Source organism: Taeniopygia guttata, chromosome 4 (assembly GCF_048771995.1).
Source record: "Taeniopygia guttata chromosome 4, bTaeGut7.mat, whole genome shotgun sequence".
Lineage (NCBI taxonomy): Eukaryota > Metazoa > Chordata > Aves > Passeriformes > Estrildidae > Taeniopygia > Taeniopygia guttata.
This window is the reverse complement of record NC_133028.1, coordinates 58,835,304-58,855,255: the sequence shown is the minus strand read 5'-3', so window position 1 is coordinate 58,855,255 and position 19,952 is coordinate 58,835,304. Positions and strand designations below refer to the sequence as shown.

The window sequence follows — 19,952 nt, the reverse complement described above, 5'->3', positions numbered from 1 at the left end:
GGAATTGCTGGTGGTGGCGGTGGGAATGGCTGGTGGTGGCAATGGGAATGGCTGGTGGCGGCGGTGGGAATGGCTGGTGGCGGCGGTGGGAATGGCTGGTGGCGGCAGTGGGAATGGCTGGTGGCGGCGGTGGGAATGGCTGGTGGCAGCGGTGGGAATGGCTGGTGGCAGCGGTGGGAATGGCTGGTGGCAGCGGTGGGAATGGCTGGTGGCGGCAGAGGGAATGGCTGGTGGCAGCAGTGGGAATGGCTGGTGGTGGCGGTGGGAATGGCTGGTGGTGACAGAGGGAATGGCTGGTGGTGACAGAGGGAATGGCTGGTGGTGGCGGTGGGAATGGCTGGTGGTGACAGAGGGAATGGCTGGTGGCAGCACTGGGAATGGCTGGTGGTGACAGAGGGAATGGCTGGTGGCAGCACTGGGAATGGCTGGTGGTGGCAATGGGAATGGCTGGTGGCAGCACTGGGAATGGCTGGTGGTGACAGAGGGAATGGCTGGTGGCAGCACTGGGAATGGCTGGTGGTGGCAATGGGAATGGCTGGTGGCAGCACTGGGAATGGCTGGTGGCGGCAGAGGGAATGGCTGGTGGCAGCGGTGGGAATGGCTGGACGCCCTGCCTGTCCACAGGGCTGCAGGAAAGGTCAGACAAAATGTGAGCTGGGCATTACTTTAAGCCTGTAAGGAGACACTCGGGGAACTTAAGATGGATTAACTGAAGGTGTAAAGTTTAAAGCGTATTATTATGAAGGAGGATGAAACTAAACTGAGCTAATGACACCACTTCTGAATGCGTATGCAAATAGCAGATTCAGAGCTTTGGCTCCACGCTTTTTGTTACTTAAATGTACTTACCTTCTTAAATATACCATAAAGTTACGTGCCCTTATATTCCAGATCTTCATATCCTCTGTTTTTCATGTTGAGAGGTTCAAAAGTTGTGTCAGAGGTGGGGCTGGGTTTGGTTGGATGGGATTTGTCTTTTTTATCCCTCTTTTTTTTTTTGTTTTAATTTTCCCTCGTGATGGTAAAAGCATTTGTGATGACTTGATGGCATTTATTCTTAGCGATGTGTTTGGTGAGGAAAAAATAACTTTGCTTATGTTATGCTGACATGCCTTAATTTCTCTGTGCCTCTTCACTTTTATCATATTTCTATTGCTTTATTTTGCTGCTGCTCTCAAGGTATTAGATATCTGTGATCTCAGCATCTGAATTTTTCAAAAGCTCTGTACCCTCTTATTCTACACAGTGTGGGGTTGAAAACCAAATACGAAGTTGACTAGTGTAAACTTCCACAAAATGCTTGTCTTTCATTAAAGAGAGTCATGAATTAACTAACATAATTTTTAGTTGGTAATATTTTGTAAATAAGTAATAAATCAGCTTAATTGATTTTTCAGGTGGCAAACTGATTTCAAATAATGTGTTTGCTGTATATTAAACAAATCACTTAGTAACTCATTCTGTGCATAGTTTTATCTCACTACAAACAATGCCATCAGGTTTTCCTTGAGGGTAAGCCTAGAGATCAATATTCGTAAGTAGATTAAAAAAAAGAATATTTAAAAGAAAGAAAGGAATAACTAACCAAAAAAACCCTGACTCTGACTGAAATTCTTCTATTTAGGCAATCACATATAAGCAAAACAAGTAACAAAGAAAAACAAAAGGCATAAGAATTAGTATGTCAGAAAATTGCAATGCAACATAAAAAATCAAGTTTTTGAGTCAACACTTTAACCGTTAACTCGCACAGAGAGTTTTACCATCAAAAAAACCAAAAAATAAAAGCATAAGAAACCTGAGACAAAATATCATAATGTTTTATTTTACTTGCTGTGTGACTTGTGGTATCTGATGAAAGATCTGTCACTTCTCTCAAACACAGGGATGGTGGCAGTGGCTTTATATTGTGAGGCTGGAGGAACAAACCTTGGTGTCCTGCAAATGTAATGATGGATGTCATAGATGGCTCTTACTTCGAGTGCTGCTGTCTCTGGCCATCTGAGATATACTTCAACATGTAGAATTTAAAATACAAATGTCCTGTATTAATCATTTGCCTTTTGAGTTCAGTGTGTATCTCTCAGAGCCTCCTGGGAGCAGTCCATGATGCATTATAAAAACAAATACATATGGCATTACTCCTAGTATTAAATTTAATTTAAAAAAAAATAAGCTGGAAGTTCTTAGTCTCAAGAAAAGAGGGTGGAGCAGGGGAAAAGTGCAGAGCCCATCTAACAATAGAGAGTCCGCTTTATTAGTATTAAGGAGGAAAATGAAATTGCTCTGGCAGCAGTGCAATAAAACACCAGGAAGATTATGTCAGTCTTTGTTTGCACACAGTATGATTCTTCTCTTTCACCAACCAATTTGTATATTTGAAAAAGCATTTGCTTGGTTAAAATAATGAGCTGAACTTCATCCAATTCCCCAGTTATGCAAAAAAAATGTTAAAAGAAATACAGACAATTGGTTTTCAGCAACTAAAAAAAAAGAGTAGTGGTCATTGAACAATTATAGGACCTTGTCTACATACCTGCATATACACACACACACACACACACATATATATATCACAGTTTCTGCTGAGACAGGCAATTCTCAATTACTCTTTCCTGTAGCTGTTGTGGTTTGAGATGGCAGCTTCAGAAATTTAGCAGAATTCTAACTAATTCTGCCTGAAACTTGAGCAGGATGGGTTAGCCTAGGATTACCTCATAGAAGAGAGATAAGGTCTGAAGTTAAATTTATGAAAGTATATTTAAAGATACAAGTCATGTATCCTAATTATTTCATGATTTAACAGGGAGAAGTCTGCATTAATTAACGAGTTCCTTTTTTTTATATATATTCCTTTATTCCAGATTGTTTTAGATTACTAGTTTGGGAAAAAAACCACATGTGTTTTGGATATTTCAGTGTTTGAACAGGAGATGTCAACTGACGGGGGAGTGTATCATCTAGAGCATGCATTCCGTAGGTGTAGGTTTATTCCTCTGTTGCACCAGCTCTGACCTCTTCAGCAGGCACACTTCCATCAGCCAGGGCAGAGCTGAACAAATACTGACAATTCAAATATGTTTTAAAACAGTTTTGCCACTTCATTAATGCCATCAGTGACAAAAGTCAAAGGATACTCCTTTCCATTCCTTGTGCGTGGTCTGCTGGGTAGCAAAGTGAACTCAGCCATCCATTGCCGGCAGTGTAGGAGCGGGGGGTGCCCGGGTGATCCCCTGCAGGTTGTGCTCTCCATATTTCTGCTGAGGACGCTGTTCCCCTGTCTCTGCAGGGAGCGGATGCGCCAGTCGGCGATGTTTGAGCTGTGCCAGGGCATGCACCAGATCAGCCTGCAGTTCGTCCGCCTGCAGCTCAGCTTCGAGGAGTACACCATCATGAAAGTGCTGCTGCTCTTAAGCACAGGTGAGTTGGGCCCGTGGTTATGTAGGAATGCTTGCAAATATTCCAGATCACAAAGAGATGAAGTGATTTTAACCAACTTGACAAAAAGGCCAAACTGTTTCCAGCTGGGCCGCAGGAATAAGCCTGGGTTTATGCCTTGGGGTTTATCTGCAGTTAGCATGGGAAATGTCTTTACACTTTGAGTGTGTCATGTGCATTGGGGGAACAGGAGTGGCCAGGCAGCATCTCCCTTTCCACAGGGAGACCACACCAACAGATGTGCCAGGCAAGTGGCACAGCTGTGGGGATTGAGGGAAAATCCCTACTCAACCAGGGTTTGACTGAATCAACATGATCTTCAGGATCAAAATATGTGTATTGCCTGTACTGCAGAGCAGGTGATCTTGTAATGTCAAGTGATTTTGAGAATGGAAAGCCTTTTCACAGGGTTCTGAAAGTTTAATAAATGACAGTGTGTGCTTCCTTTATTCTCTTGAGCATCATCATGCTTTCAGTTTTAAGACACAAAATTACATCTTTGTGTTTGTTACAGCACTGTGTAGTAATTAGCAGATCTCTTGCATCTTATCTGACTGAAAATATTGAAAACCTCCTGTCCCAGTGCAATTATATAAATACACAGGCAGTTTGTACATTACTTTTCCATCAGTAACAGCCTGTAAACCTGTAAGCAAATGTTTTTCTTGGGAATCCTGCTCCTTTTTGTGGGGAACAACTCGGTGACACTGTGACAAGGCAGCTCTGTGGTTCCAGTGCCTGCCTTTAAGGGGAGACATGAGACTGTTCCTGTCAGGAGGGGATTTGGATCCTCTAACAGAAACCTATTGGGGCTGTAAGTTTTTTGGGCTCAGCCATCTTCCTCCCTTCCCTCTTCTGATTGAAGCTGTTCCAGCTTGCTGGGACTGTGAGACACACCACTTTTTGGGGAGCCCTTTGTGTCATGGCCTGCAGAGTCTGACCCTAAGCCCCACTCCACCAAGGGCTGGAATGGTCAGCCAGTGACTCTAGAAGAGTGGGGAGGGGCTGTGCTCTTGCCCTGAGGGGTAAATGGGCTTTTTTTTTAAGGTTGTCACTCCTGGTGTTTCCAGAAGCAATGTGCTCAGGGAGGGTTGGGCTCCCAAAATGTTCTTGAGAGAGTGTCTGGATTGGAGATCTGCCTCTGCAGCATTTTGATCAGTCTGAAAGGGGAAGAATCTTTAGAAAAATAATCTGAAGGCATTCTAAAAATGCAGCAAAATGTCTTAAAGCCAGGTATTTATTATTTGACCCTCTCGAGAATATAAACTAATGAGTTATTGCAAGAATCTGTTAGGTGAGATCAGTCTGGCCAATTAACTTCAGTGGGCTGGGTCCCTTTCTAGCACACACCACAGTCACTAAAAAACCTGCTAAAAATAGTTTGTTTTGGGACAATCAGGATATTTACTTAGAGAGAGAAAAAGGATTGAAATGGAGGTGGTGGTAAAAGCCAGAAAGTGTCAAATGAAGGGCAGCAAACCTGGTTTTGCGTGCTTGCACCTTGGTATAGTCTTATGACAGAAAAATCCAGGTTTGTTTTTATTTAAATTATTTTATTGAATCATGTGATGAATAGAGTGTAGGTTATTCTGAAAATTTCATGGTGACCACATCAAGGAAGTTTCACTCCATTTACATGTGGAAGAAACCACACATTATAACTGAGTTATTTTCTTGCTTTCCACAGACCATAGATTTTGGGAGCTTGCCAACAGTGTTTCTGCATTTAATAAGTAAAATCAGAAACACTGGGCAAACCTCCAGAATTTAATGTTTTGCTTGACTTCTCTTTATTTGTGGTCTTTCTTTCTTCCTTAATAATCTGGCTGGGGTGATAGTATAGTAATTTTCAGACAGAACAGTAAAAGACATAGTAGTAGACAAAGAAAGAGTGACTCTAAAGCCTGTAAGCACTGTACATATGAAAGGATCTGTAAAGCCTGTGCATTTTGTGTGAGGGCCACAGCAGGCTCTGATGGCTTTACTTATCTTGATTGATTTCTCTGTATTCATTCACCTTGAACTGAATTTATAGATTTGTTCCAGACAGTTTCTTTTATCTGTCAGCTGACTGAGTTTACGTCTAGAATTTAAAAATTAAATGAACATATGATATTTATATTATGATTGTGTAATATAATTATATAATATTTACCAAGCAGCAGGCAGACTGGTGTGTAACCTCCTAGGCTTTTTCTGAAGATTCTTCCTTGTGCCCCCTTCCAGCACTTGGTGGCTCAAGTCCCTGCTGCTCTTGTGGTGGTACAGCTCCTCCTTTTTTCCCATTGCTAAATTGCTCTTGTAGCTACTGATGCTTTTTTTAAAGCTTCTACTCTGGAGCCATTTAGGGCAGTTATTACATGCTTCTGATGTGATTTCAGTGGGATTGAGGGCGGTTCAGAGGATTTAAAAGAGAAGGGAATGTAGGAACAAGATAGTTTCTGTCAAGAGGTTAAGTCAGAGTAAGCTGAATTGGAAGATCACCTTTTTTTCCTTTCTCTTTTTAGTAGGTAACTTCCCATTTTGCCTAATCTGACATAGTTTTTTGACTTACTCAGGAAATAAAGTCACTCATGTACAGACCAGTAATTTATTTTCCTGCTATGGACTATGCCTAAGAGATACAGAGAAAAAAAAAAAACAAACAACATTTCATGGTTAAGCAGTGTTCAGCTAATTCAGATATTAAATCTCAGAATCTTTTGAGTAATATTGTTTATAACCCCTTTGGAGTTTTCATAGGGATCTGATCCTAATAAGCCATTCCTGTTTGGGGCAGAACCTGCAGGAGTGTTTGCAGTCCATAAAGAAACAGGGTATTTGCTTTTGTAATCAGCCCTGCTGATACTGGTCACAATAAAAAGTATCAGAAAACTGTACTTCTGACCCATTTATAAAATGACGATTCTATGATCATAATTCTGTCTCTGTCTGGCAGATGGAAACTTTAACAGGACACTAGAAATGCTTGCAACTGTCTGTCATGGTCAAGTACTGGTCAGGATGCCTGTTTGGAACAGTCTTCTGTTCTGTGCAGAAAAATTGTTCTGTTTTGTTCTAGGTGTTATACAGATGCTTGCTAACAGTCAAAGAAATTTTAGATCTTACTTGATGGCATAAAAATGTGTCACTTGGTCTAGCATTTCTGCAGACAACAGCTGTGATTCTGTACCTTCTCCTCCTCTGCCAAGTGTAGGGAATCATTCAAGAATAAGTCATGTTTTCAGCTTCTAACAAAATACCCTTGATCCATCTGCCTAGTTTTGATGTGGTTGGATTGTACTGAAAGCAGTTTGGACATGAGGTTAGCATGTGTCATATTTCTGAGATGTTATCTTGTCCTCTGCCACAGCTCCTGCAATCACACATCTGGAGAGGATGCCTGAATCGCTTGAGAATCTGTGTGATGTTGTTGATCCCTCACCAATGTCTGTAAAATTACGGACTTTACTTAAAGGTTTCACTCCTTCATCCGTTGACTGGTGTAACTGTTTAAGTATGCACATCAAAAGAATAAGCAATGCAGTTAATACTAATTTAAGACTGTCTTTTCAATGACAGTTCCCAAGGATGGTCTCAAAAGCCAAGCTGCATTTGAAGAAATGAGGGCAAATTACATTAAAGAACTAAAGAAGATGGTAACTAAATGTCCAAGTAACTCTGGGCAAAGCTGGCAGAGATTCTACCAACTGACTAAACTTCTTGACTCCATGCATGATGTAAGTATAACTCCTCAGGGAGTGCAGAAAATTTAAGCAAAAAAATCTCTCCATTAAGGTAAACAAATAGTCTTTAATTGTGTTAACTGACAGGGAGACAAAAACAACCGTATTCTTTTTAAGGGACATCTTAGAGAAGTTGTTAGATGAATTTAAGAAGTTAAAATAAGAAAGTAGAAGTCATTAAGGTGAAAGGGTTAGTGTATTACGCATCCAACATGCTTGATGTGCCAATAAACATGGAATTCATTTGGTGATCTTTTACAGCTGGGTTTGTAGTAACAATGACTTTAAAAGATGCACTGAGTCCTTGAAGACATCCTGGGTATTTGAAGCTTTATTTGAACTTTTTGAGTGGAAGATTCTTTGTCGGGTTATTTCTGCCACCCTGCCTTATTCCAGCACAAGGTGTTTTAGACGTCTCAGGTGTGACATGTGATGAATGACATAGGAAACTAAAAGTTTGGTCTCAAAGCACCCGGGCTGCTGATGCCTCTGCCCAGAGTGACAGAGTGGTTGTGGTAGGTGTGGTAGATTCCAGAAGGGGTGTCCATCATGTTGAGCTGTTTAGCTGGGAGCAGCCTGGTTCTAGCCAGTGTAATGGTAAGTGCAAAATTTACCTCTGCAGCAGCAGGGCTGTATCTCCTTTAACTTGCTCTGAGGGAGCCTGCAGCCTCTACAGAGGAAACTGAGCTGGTAAGGTCTCCTCAAGCTGCGGGTTGTCCTAGTGCCCCCTGAGAGTTCCCTGGGCCAGCAAGGCTGGCACCCATCCTCTCCAAAGCTGTGCCACATGCAGCATGTGATGGGAGACTCCTGGGGACAGTGAGAGTCACCTTTAGCTGTGTTTGGGTATGTGAGAGGAGGGCTCCAGCATGCTCATCACCCTCCCAGTAAAATCTGACAAACTGCAGCAAAGGAGAAAACTACCCTGCTCCATCCTGGGTGGGATGGGGTTAGGGAAGGATCTTTGCTGCATGAAGAAGCTTCAGCACTTGCTTTCAGAGCCTGCATACAAATGCACATCTTTGTACTCGACTTAAATTTAATTTTGCAGAGACAGTACAGTATGGTGCACTTCAGGTCATATCGGTGTAAGAGCCTCAGGTCTGTTTACAGAATGTACACATGGAATTATTTTTCAAATATTGTTCTGTTGTTCATTAAAACATTGCAAACCTTAGTGGGAGGCAGGGGGAGTATTATTAGCACTGCAGTAATAGATCATTCTTCAGAGATCAGGTTTCACTTGCTCAGTGCCAGCAAAGGAAGTTGTAGTGTTTTAGTGGAAAAAAAAAAAAAAGGGATGGGTGATAAAATAATTTGCAAGAATTCAGATCTGAACCTCGAGGCAGCATAACAAACCCTGCATTTATGAAGTTTTCTAATCCTCTTCAGGATAGGCAGTGTCTGATTTGTTGCTGAAATGGGAGTGTTTGTGTGGTTAAGGTGACTGGATGACAGGCGCATGCTTACTGGAGAGTGCTCCCATGTCCTACAGACATTTTCCAAAACACAGCATTAACCACTGGGAGCTGGACTAACTAGAAGAAGCAGGCTGCTCTTGCATTTTATTTAATTTTTAATTAAGCTATTTTTGCATTACTTTTGTTTTAATAGTCAAAGGACTTTTTAAAGAAAGTCCCATTGTCAGCAATCTCTGTTAGAAAGGCCGGTTGTCTCCACAACAGTGCTTCCTTTCAGAGATGATACTGGAGACTTGTTCAGCAAGAACACTTGTTTATTTTTTCTTTTTAAAACAATTTTTTTTTTTGGTTTTTGAAATCCATCAGCATAAACTTAGACTGGTGATAATATTAATGAGAAGTGAGAATTAATATTCTCTCCCCACTGCCCGTTAGTGCAGAATTTCTCTGTTCAGTCAACATGAATGCAAATTTTCTGCTTGGTTTCTTAGTCTAGGAGGAACGCTTCCTCAGCTGTCACCTATGTGTTTTTAACTTACTCCATTATAATTTCAGAAGATCAGAATATATTTGGTGCTGGGCAGTCTTAACTGGAGCTGAGGCCCCATGTTTACGTGCTGCTGTAGTCTCAGCATTGGCATTTTCAGTGCAAGCCTGAAGGGGCTGGTGCACAATCCGTGTTTGTTCAGCCCTCCTGCTGTATCCAGCTTGTCCATCTGAGCAGAGCAGCATCTCATCACTCATGGAATTCACTTTACCTGAGTGTAGGGGCAAGCAACAAAAAACCCTGCTCCTTTGCACCTCCAGACTTGCTTTCATCAACCTCATTTATAAGACGTCTGTGAAATCTATGAAATACAGTGCATGGAAATATCAAATTACCGTATGCTTGGCTTATATGAGGAAGAAAAAGAAAACCCAAACAAGATGGTTCTACATTGCTCAGTATGCTAAATCATTCATCCAAACAGCAAACATATGTGTAGGTAGAAAAGTGCCAAGCTGAGAAAGCAAGAAATTTTCAAGAAGGCCAGGCAGGCACTTAAATATTTGAAAACATCAGCAACTTTATTTAATGATCCATAAAGCCTCAAAGCACCTTAAAAATAAGAGATGGAGATCCATCCCAGGCAGACAAGATAGACAGGGTTTTGTGCATGTGCACACCTGTGCTGGGCCTCTGGAGCCTGCCTGCAGCCTGCTCTGTCACTCTGTGTCTGCATGGTGCCTTCTGGAAGCCGTGCCTGCTGTGGCAGCAGGATGTGGGTTAGTGGTGAGCATGGCAGTGCTGGGCTAGCAGCTGGACTCAGTGATCTCAGAGGTCTTTCCCAAACTTAATGATTCTATGATCCTGTATTTCCTTCTTGTAGGGATTGTATTTCTCTTATTTTGGGTGGCTCAAGTGCCACAGTGTAAGCAAGGACAGTGCCCTTCTCTTCCTAGACCCCAAAGTTTTGATCTTGTGCCTGTGAATGGCTGTGGGCATTTCAGGGAGAGATGCACATGCAGCAGTTGGATGGAGGTAAAGTGCCTTACAAACACCCTCAGGAACATTAGAAACAGATGTCCTGCATATGGTATCAAAAACTTCATCTGGATCCTCCTCAGCATCTCCTGTTGGCTTTGGCAGGAGGGGCTGTATCTTGCATGGCAGGCCTCGTTTCATATAGAGACTGTGTAGTGTATGGTTAGGCAGTTTGCAGAACAAAAGCTGAATTTGGTTTCAATCTGGCTGATACTACATAGGCTTTGAGTGAAGAGGGCTTTTGTTTCAATGCCATGACATTAAACCCTAATGTGAACCTTCCCCTTGGCAAGGCAGCACCCGGCACTGTCATTTGCTTGTTGACATTTTCTGCCAAACAAAAATAAATTCTTTAAGGCTCATGCTGCTGAATAATTAATTTTTTATGGTTCCTGAAGGGAATACTTTATAGCTGAGGTGGATCTTTCCATAGGCTAAGAGCGCCAGGATTTCACTCATTGAAAGAGCTGACAGTGGGAATAAGGGCATGGATCCTCCAGGGGCAGGGTTGCAAGGGATGCTGTGCTGGATGCAGATGTGCCTCTGCAAGTTCCTAATCCCACAGACACAAAGCTGCAGATGAGCCCCTCAGCTGTCACCAACACCTTTGGGTACACTTACTTCTGCTGCTGTTGTACTGATCTGCCCAAGTTGTGTCCCACAGACAATGAGCAGTTTGGAGCCTCATTTCATTCCCAGTGCCTGAACTCTCAGGGTGAGCATTTTCTCTGTTTATTGAGAGGATAGATCCAGCCTCTACTCCCAGAGCAGCAGCGATGTGGGAGTGTGCCAGGTGTGTGTTGTGGCAGCTAATATGTATCTGTCAAGTGATAAATTGATCACCAGCTCCCTAATGTAGACAGAAGCTACTCTTGAGAGTCATCTTGCTCATTTTGTGATGGTTGGAACCCTCTTCCTTCATGTTTGTTGGGGAAGGGCAGAACCCCACTCCTGCTGAAGAGCAAAGGAGACTTGGCTTAAAGTTTGTGCTGGCCAAAGGATGGTGATGTTTCATTGCTGTGTGATGCTGTGGGTGCATCGTCCAGGCACAGAACACGAGTTGAACTCAGGCTCTTCTGTTGCATGTCCAGGTGCCAGGTGCTGTGGTTTGGGCGTGCACATGGTTATAAAGGAAACCTGAAGAAATGAGTGCAATTCCTCAGTCAGATAAATGCATCTGTTCATGCAGAACCAGGGTCCATGTTGGATCTGCCAGATACTGTTAGTGCCTAATCCATATGTATTTTATCCACCTTTTACTCCTTTCTAGCATGAGGCAAATTCTCTGCATAGGTATAACCAGAGGCTTTATCCCTTGGTCTTCCCTTTGAGTCCCTGTGATGGTGAAAGGCTTTACTCTTGGGTTAGAGTTCAGGATTTCCTAGGCAGTTAGGAACTGGCCATTGTGGTCACCAAAGGACATATGGATCTCCAGGAATCAGCCTGTAAGCTGTCCCACAGGGAATAACTTCCTTCCTGAGCCCTCGGAGTAATAATTACTTTACATCATGGGATTTTCATAGGACTGGGAGTAAAAACAAATACAGATGTAGTGGAATAATCAAGACCTGCTTGGCAGTGGTTTTCCTTAGCCTTCCTGGTTGTTGGAGCAGGAGTTTTGTATCCACTGCTCAAAGTGGAAAAAGCAGGAAGTGACAATAGTCCTAAACTCACCGAGAGTTCTGCAGGGTGAGGAAGGAGCTGGGTGGGCAGAGACTCCTTTCTGAAAGGGACAGAAACAGGCAATTTGGAGTGTCTTCTTTTTATATATATATATATGTGTGAGAACACTGAAGTTTCTGACAGTAATAGCTGTAGCTAATAATAGGAAGAAATTACTCAGCATTGTGTTGTTACCCTACTGCTGTATTAATTGCTGTCTCAGTAGGCTTAATCACAGAGATGCTCCTGATGGAGACTGAGGGCTTTCATACCACACTCAGAGATTTTGAGAGAATTTGGAGAAAAAAAAAGAAGCACAGAAATGTGCACCCTTGCAAATCCAATAGTTCTTACCATTTCTGGAAATGCAAAGGCATCATGGTGAGATTTCCAAACTAAAACGAATTCTTTTTGCTGTAAAAATGGGGCAAGTGCTCAAAGGTCACTTTGTATTAACTGTATTAACTTCAGGGACTTCATTAAAGGATTCATTTTTTTTAATTATGGAGAACAGTATGCATGAAAAAGTCCATTTTATACATACCCCACCCTAATAACAGAAAATTACATTTGATTAATACTCCTATTTCTCAGAGGTGCTCAGTACAGCATACAAATGCAAAAATCGATTAGGTAAAAATATCAGAATTGCTAAGACTGCTGTAGCCTTGGAAATGTTTGAAGCACAGCACACTGCAGGGGTAGTGATGAGAGAATTGGGAATTGTTTTAGTTGTGGCCTTAACTGCACTGCCAAGCTGTAACTCTTCAGAAGTGCGCTTCAGTAGCTGAAATAATTGAGATTGTAGAAGCTGGGATGTTTCTAGTCACCACTGCACTGCTTGTGCAAACAGCAATGCTTTCACTGCTAAATTGGAGTTGTCTGTCACACTGCTGGACTGGGGGAGCTCTCAGCTTTTCCAGTATAAACCATCAGAAGTAGAAGGTAGAAGTGTAGAAGGGTATAGAAACTAAAGTGTAGTCAGGAGTTCTCAGAGCACAGGGACTTTACAATGCTTTAAAAAACAACCCGGAGTATATTTTATCTAGGAAAGTCATCAGGTACATTCAGAGGTGCTGGATAGCTCATGTTCACTTGCTTGTCACCTGTGGTGACAGTCACTGCAAAGACAGAGCTTGTGTGTTTCAAGAGAAAAACAAACTTTTGGCTATCCTTACTGAAGAGGGAATTTAATTTCTCTTTTAAAGCAAAAGACCATCTAAATTATTTACCTGTTACAAATCAAAACTCCAGACAAATGTTGTTTGGGATACAGAAGCAAGGACTTAAATTGCAAAATTAACATTGCCTGTGGGACTTGAGTATTTCATCCTTTCAGTGCATCCACATGCCAAGGCTGCTGAGCTGGCAGGGGGCTAGTACTTTTGAAAATGCACCAGAGCACACCTGCAGAAAATAGCCTGCTCATGGCTCAGCTCTTAGTCTCATAGCTTTGTCTGTCTCACCTTAGCACAGTGTTTACATTTTCGTACTTCTGAGTTGGCTTTCAATTCTGCCACATTTGTTCTTCTTTATTTTAAATTAATGCTTTCCCAGTCCCAAAAAGCCATGCAGCTTTCAAGGCTGGAGTTAAAAAGATCCTGACTGCAATCCCGTGGTCCTAGTGACATACGGGGTGGCACGTGCTTCCCAGTCCTCCCTTTTTCTTTATGTGGATGATTATTGTCAAGTGTGTTAAATCTGACAGCTTAAGAAAGTGGAACAAAAGTTTTAGCAGACTAAATAGGTATAGAAAATACATTATCCTTAGGGCTTCAACCTAAGTATGACAGGATAGGAGGGCTCTAGGGATTTTCTTTTAAACTGTTGCACAAACTTAACCATTCTCCTCTGTGGTGAGATTCGTAGTGTGCTGTGCTATGCTGGTTTTCACCCACTGGACTGCTGACTTGTTTATTGAATAGAATAGATTATGCTTCCTTCATTAGTGTTATTTTTCATTTCCCCTTGTCTGCATATTCACCAGACATAAATGTGTACTTGGTACTACTAAAAGCTTGCAAAGAAGTCAAAATTAGTCGTTTCTAGGTAGGATTTCCTGTGACCTGTCCCACTGAATCCAGAGGCTGGAATTCACTTGACCTGGACAGAAGGCAGTGGGACAGAGGTGATCCCAACCCCCTCTCACATTCAGTGATGTGAAAGAAGTTTAGGAAAAGGAGCACATTCACAGGGTCATTATCAAGGCTGTGTTGGGTGCAAGGCTTACTTTGGACTGGTATTTGATGCCAGAGGTAGGGGGGAGGGAGTGGCAATCAGACCAAGATAGTTTCCTTCACTTTGGTTTTGTTCTGTTTAGACTATTTTTGGCACAGGATATATGCAGTAACAACCTCCTCCTCCATGGGTAAAGTAAACCTTTGAACATCAGCATTTTTTCCCTGAAAACCAGATTATGTCTGTGCTACTTATTTAGCATGCATCTGTTTAATTAATTAGTGTTGCTTCATGACATGCCAGATCATCAGGAATGACCTAAGCCCCAGCAAGCAGACTCATGTAGTGCTCAATAGCAGCAAGTCATGTGTTTGAGTGATCTCAGGACTTCTCTGGGATGTTTATAAACTGCTTGCATGTTTGCAAGAACAGCTGTCCTGAAAATGAGCAATACGGTATGGTGCTACAGGATGGAAAGTTGCTGCCCATATTTTTTTATTCATTTCCTTTTCTGCCTTCCAGAAGTCCACTTTTATTTGCTGTATCTTTAACAGGGGCTTTATGGCAGAGGGCAATTCCACATGGTAAGAATTGAAATGACAAAGTTGTGTTTGATAAACTACACAAGCAGAAGTGTTTCAAGTCCTCTGCAAGGACATGAGGTGCCAAAATTAACTTAACGCTTGATTTGTAAATAGTAAAGGCTCTTTCCTTCAATCACACAAGTGTGTGAACTGCAGTGGAAGTTCACATACTCACTGAAACCTGAATGTGCTGCATTCCTTCACATTTCTTAAAGACTGAGAAGGGTCTAACATACTGTAAGGTTTTAGGAGATGCATTTAGGTCACAGCGACCAAAAAAGAGATCGTGTCTTTGTAAAACCTGAAATGCCACAGTGATGCAGCAGTTGTGTTGCTGAGCTGCAAACATCAGCTGCTCTGGCAGTTGTAGGTTGTGGGCCCTGGAGAATGCACTGAAGTTAACCAAATAATCTGATTGAATGAATATACATTCATTCACAGTGTATCCAGCTGAAGCTGAGAGATAGAATAGTTTATGGCTGATCTTTTCCCCCGGGGCAGAAGCCTTTATTTTTGTAGACCTGGAGTTTTCATAGTGGCTAGTTGCTGTTAGTAAAAGGAAAAGTGCAGCTATGCTGAAAAATCAAATCTGTGGTCTCTTGGGTTTTCCTAGTTTGCTGATTTTTAATGAGTCCGGTAGCCCTTTGGCACTTGGGTTCTTTTGTCTGCTTTATAATCCCTGTAAATGGACTGTCAGGTCAGAGTAAGATGGTATTTCTTGTAAATAATCAATTATCAGTAAGCTGATGTTTGCATGCAAAAATACTGGTGTTTTTCCTAAAAAGTGTTTCTTTCTGTATTTCAGCTTGTTAGTGACTTATTGGAATTCTGCTTCTACACCTTCCGAGAGTCTCAGGCACTGAAAGTAGAGTTTCCAGCCATGCTGGTGGAAATCATCAGTGACCAGCTACCAAAGGTGGAATCTGGGAATGCCAAGCCCCTGTACTTTCACAGGAAGTGATAGAAAATGTCTTAAATGGAAGAACTTTGCCTTAAGTTTCCCTGTGTTATTCCACACCCATGAAGGACCCAAGAAACCACATTTTAAACATGCTCTTTACACTTGTTCAGCAGTCTCTGAATAGGCTAAAATCATACAAAGGGTTTGGGGGTATGGAAAGCAGTTGACTCGGATTTGGCAAGACCTAGATGTTTGGAAATTACCCCCAAACCCTAAAACACTTAGAAAATGTACCTGTTCCTCTGGATGAAAAGCCATATCTAGTCAATAACTCTTTGATTTTGATATTTTAACAGATGGAGTTTTAAATATGCCATGTAGTTTCTGGTATTGTTTGCTTGTTTTAAAAGGGTTCGAGAACTAATGAGAACTTTTTAAAGCTTACCCTTGGTTTGCACATAAAACGTAAAGTCAATATGGGGCATTAATATTCTTTTCTTGTAAAAAAAAATAAAAAAACACCAAAAAATACAAACAAAAACTATATAGACACACATATATACACAAACACAAACCCTAACGTGTAAAGTAATAACAGAACATTTGGTGTGGAATACTGTTATCCCCACCTGTGGCATTTGTTATCCCATGTTATCCCATCATAGATGATATACACTGTGTTAAGTGTCCATTTACTATTTAATTCAAAAGGATAAGATGTGAAAAACAAATGCCCTGGTATCAATTTATAGTATCTATTGTGCTGGCTTTACAAATAATTTTTTGCAGTCTTTTGCTGTACTGTACATTGCTGTATGTATAAATTGTGAAGGACCTGAAATAAGGTGTAAGGAACTTTTGTAAATGAGACAAAAATCTTTAATGGTTAATAGGATGAACGGGAAAGTATTTTTGAAAGAACTCTATTTTGCTGGAGACTATTTAAGTACTATCTTTGTCTAAACAAACAAGGTAATTTTTTTGTAAAGTGAAATGTTCTGCATGCATAATGAACCGTTTACAGTGTATTTAAGAAAGGGAAAGCTGTGCCTTTTTTAGCATCATATCTAATTTACCATCCTACAGTATCTGTTGTAAATAACCACGCTTAACCTTTTCAGTTGTGTTTTAAGCCTTTCTATTTCTCTCTCTATTTTCCTCCCCTTTTGTCTCTCTTGCAAGCATATGTGACTTGAGCTCATCTTAGAACTCCTGCTTCATGTATCTGTAGGAAACTACACATTTTTGTGTTTGCCACTTTACCAAGGTTTCATTTAACAAGACAAATTATAATCTCTCTCCAAAGCTTTTGCCAGCTTAATGATCTAGTGAGTTCTTGCCCTCTATTCCCTTTCTCTCTCAGGGGAATAGGGGCGAGCAACATGCTGAATGATTTTTCTTTTTTTACTAAGGTTTCCCAGATTGTTTGGTTTTGTTTTTTTCCTTTGAATACTGGATCTATAAAACATCTTCAAAGGTCAGATTATTATTTCAGATGGGGGAGATTGATTTCTGGTTATGCTGAAGGGAACATGCAGATCATTACAGTAAGTATATCAAAGAGATTTGTACTGGTGAGAGGGATGGTGAGGGATGATAAGGGCAGATAAGCTGAGTAGAATTTTTAGTGATAAACTAAAAGCGTCTGTAATTTTGTAAGCATTTTTGTAATAATCGGGATACATCCAAGAAGACAAATGTTCACACTACAAGTTCAACTCAGTTGGTCTGATTTTGTCTCAAAAATGTTTTCTCTAGAATAAGACTGCAAAGAAAAGAATTTTTGAGGTGATTTTCACTATTTCACGATTTATAAGCAACTACAAGATTTTGGAGTAGGATAGAGGACAGGTGAACTTTTCTGAGGTTCAAATGTTGCTACCATATGCTCATGTTTAAATAGAATAGTTTTTCAGAGTCCTAATCTGTAGTGTTCTCTCTGGGTGCCACTGGTATTTTTGAGCTATAGTGTGTCCCTTGGCCGGTCAGAATGTAGCATTTCTTGTCAATGGTGGTTGAATTAAGAATTCTACACCCTTTCTGAACTCAAATTTGGAGGTGCACTGTGGTGCACTGAAGACAGCCAACGCTACTTGTCTTTTTAAATGACACCTGCCTTATGCAATGGGTAATCTGTAAAGACTGTATTCAGAGAGGTTTTTTATATATAAATATATACATACATATATTATTTGCATTTTGGAAGTCTAATTCATAGGCAGATCTTTAAATACTGACCTGCACAGCAATATGAAAGCCAAACTTCCAACATGAGATATACAGCATGCAGACTGGTTGTTTACAGTAAAGACACAGTCATACATCCATCTTTTAATTTAGATTTTTTTTTTTTTTTTTAAGTCTAAACCAGAATATTTCAAAGCCAGGTTCTGGGTGAATACAGTCTGCAACAGCTTTTTATATTAACAAAGTTACTGCCTCCTTTTCTGTCTCAGAGTAACTTTGCTTGACTAAAATAGCAAAGCCATATTCTACACTTACTGTTAAATGCCTGTCCCAGTCCAAATTGTTGTCTGTTTGCTCCTATTTTTGTACCTTATTACTTTTAATCTTGGTTTGGTACAATTCATAATTCACAGAAACTTCATATAATTAAACACACTAAATTAGTTTTAAAAAGCAATTTATATCTTTATGCAAAAACGTATGTCTGTCTTTGCAAACAACTGTAAGCAGATTATAATAAATCCTTTACTTTAATCACCTGTTGTTTATGAAACCATTCATTGATTATTATTTTTTGATAGACATCATTGAAGTAATATATACAATTGGATATAGATGTTTAAGAGGCAGTATTCTCTTATCAAGGACACTTAAGCAGAATAGCCATCACTTTTTTTATGTAAACCTGTGTACAGAAAAAAGAAAAAGAAATCGCAAAACCCAGCCCTAGTTTTTAGCTACCAGGAAGTTCGTTACATTCTTTTGAATTTGTTTAGAATGAAATAGGCATTTGTCTCCTGCAAAATACAAGACAAACTATAACAGCTTTTAGAAAGTGGGCTTTTGTTCATTGAGCTAAATTATTTTGTTGTAAGAAGGAACAGGGATATGCAGCAAGAGCATTGTATACACAGTTAAAATGTAAAATAGTGTAATGTACTGCAGTGGGTATTTCAGGAAAACTACACATTGTGCGACTGAGCAGTTGCAGAGTAAAATAGAAAAGACTAAGGTTTGCAATATCAAAATCTTATTTAAAAGATACTTTACAATCAATCATGCAAAAAGCTAATTCACAGGGTGGTGTTTTTCACTGACTTGTTTAAACATTTATGAAATTAAAAAATTCTACAGTTAATGCACTTCTAATTGTTTATTAAAGATTTGACTTTTTTTAGAGCAACGTTTTCAGCTGGAGGTCAATGACTTGATAAGATAGACAGCAGTTCTGAGGCCAGGAAGCTCAGAGGAATGTTTAAGAATTCTTGGAGTTTAAATAGATTCCTGGATGAAAAAAGCAGCCAGCAGTATGGTGTAAACAGTAAAATCTATGCATAATGATGCATTTATAATTAGGGGTTTGCTTCTGTATGTTTAAAGCTTTTTAAATAAATAGAAAATATTGTTTGGTCTTTATGTTAATGTCTGCAAGTACCTATTTTTCTTTTTTTTATACAACTTGTACAAATATACATGAATTAAACTGGTTTGATTGCAAGTATTTCTTGCATTTTAATCTCAGATAGCTGCTGGTGCAGTGATATCCTTAGAGGCAAGCCTTCTGCTCATGTAGGAACAATACAGAACCAGAGAGTGGGTTGGGTTGGAAGGGACCTTAAAGATCATCTAGTTCCAACCTCCAGTCTTGGGCAGGGACACCTTCCACAAGACCAGGTGCTCAGAGCCCCATTTAAGCTGGACATGAACACTTCAACATGAAGTAACTTAAAATGCACTATAACACCTTTCCTCATACAGCTGAGTGTTGGTTCCAGCAAGCTCTATCAGCTCCGGATGTCGCCGCACCTGCCACAGCTTTGGCCAGGGAGCAGCTCCTCAGGCTGTGAGACAGGGAATGTCCAACACTGAGCAATGTGGTTTGTTTCACCTGGGTCCCTGTGCTTGACAGCCCATGTGCTGACACTGTTCTGGGCACAAGCTACATCCCACTGGAAGAAACAAACCTTCAGTAGCCAGACCAGTCTGGACTCCAGTTTTTGTTAACCTCCTGCTGCTCCTCCCATTGGCCAAAGTTAGTGAATTCCTCTTGCACTGAGAGAAATTCTATTTTATATACACAAGGTCTCCTAACTGACCCTGCCTTTTCAGAGTCAGACCTTTTCCAGTTGTAGTTACAGTAACATAGCAGGAATTTTATTTCCCCTTCTAACTATCTTAGTTTGTTCTGGACACTCTCTCAGCAATTCACCACCAAGTTCTGCACAAAGCCTGGTCTGTGGTGTAAAACCACCATTTAACTGCATTTTGGTCTTTTAATACCAAGTTACATTAATTTTTTATTGCCAAAAAATCCTTGCACCTGCTTTCTCTTTG

The 19,952-nt window shown here is 40.6% G+C and overlaps 1 protein-coding gene across 8 annotated transcripts in view; it reads left to right on the top strand.

Annotated features, from left to right (window-relative positions):
* NR3C2 (nuclear receptor subfamily 3 group C member 2) overlaps positions 1–19,119 on the top strand; it is a 189,402-nt gene extending 170,283 nt beyond the window's left edge. For 7 of the 8 annotated variants that reach the window (XM_030270212.4, XM_072927785.1, XM_072927787.1 and 4 more), the window contains 3 exons: positions 3,290–3,420; positions 7,000–7,157; positions 15,336–19,119. In XM_030270212.4, the coding sequence (XP_030126072.2) occupies positions 3,290–3,420; positions 7,000–7,157; positions 15,336–15,491 (445 nt within the window). In that variant the 3' untranslated portion in view covers positions 15,492–19,119. 8 annotated transcript variants of the gene reach the window in all.
* The last annotated feature ends 833 nt before the right edge of the window (positions 19,120–19,952 follow it).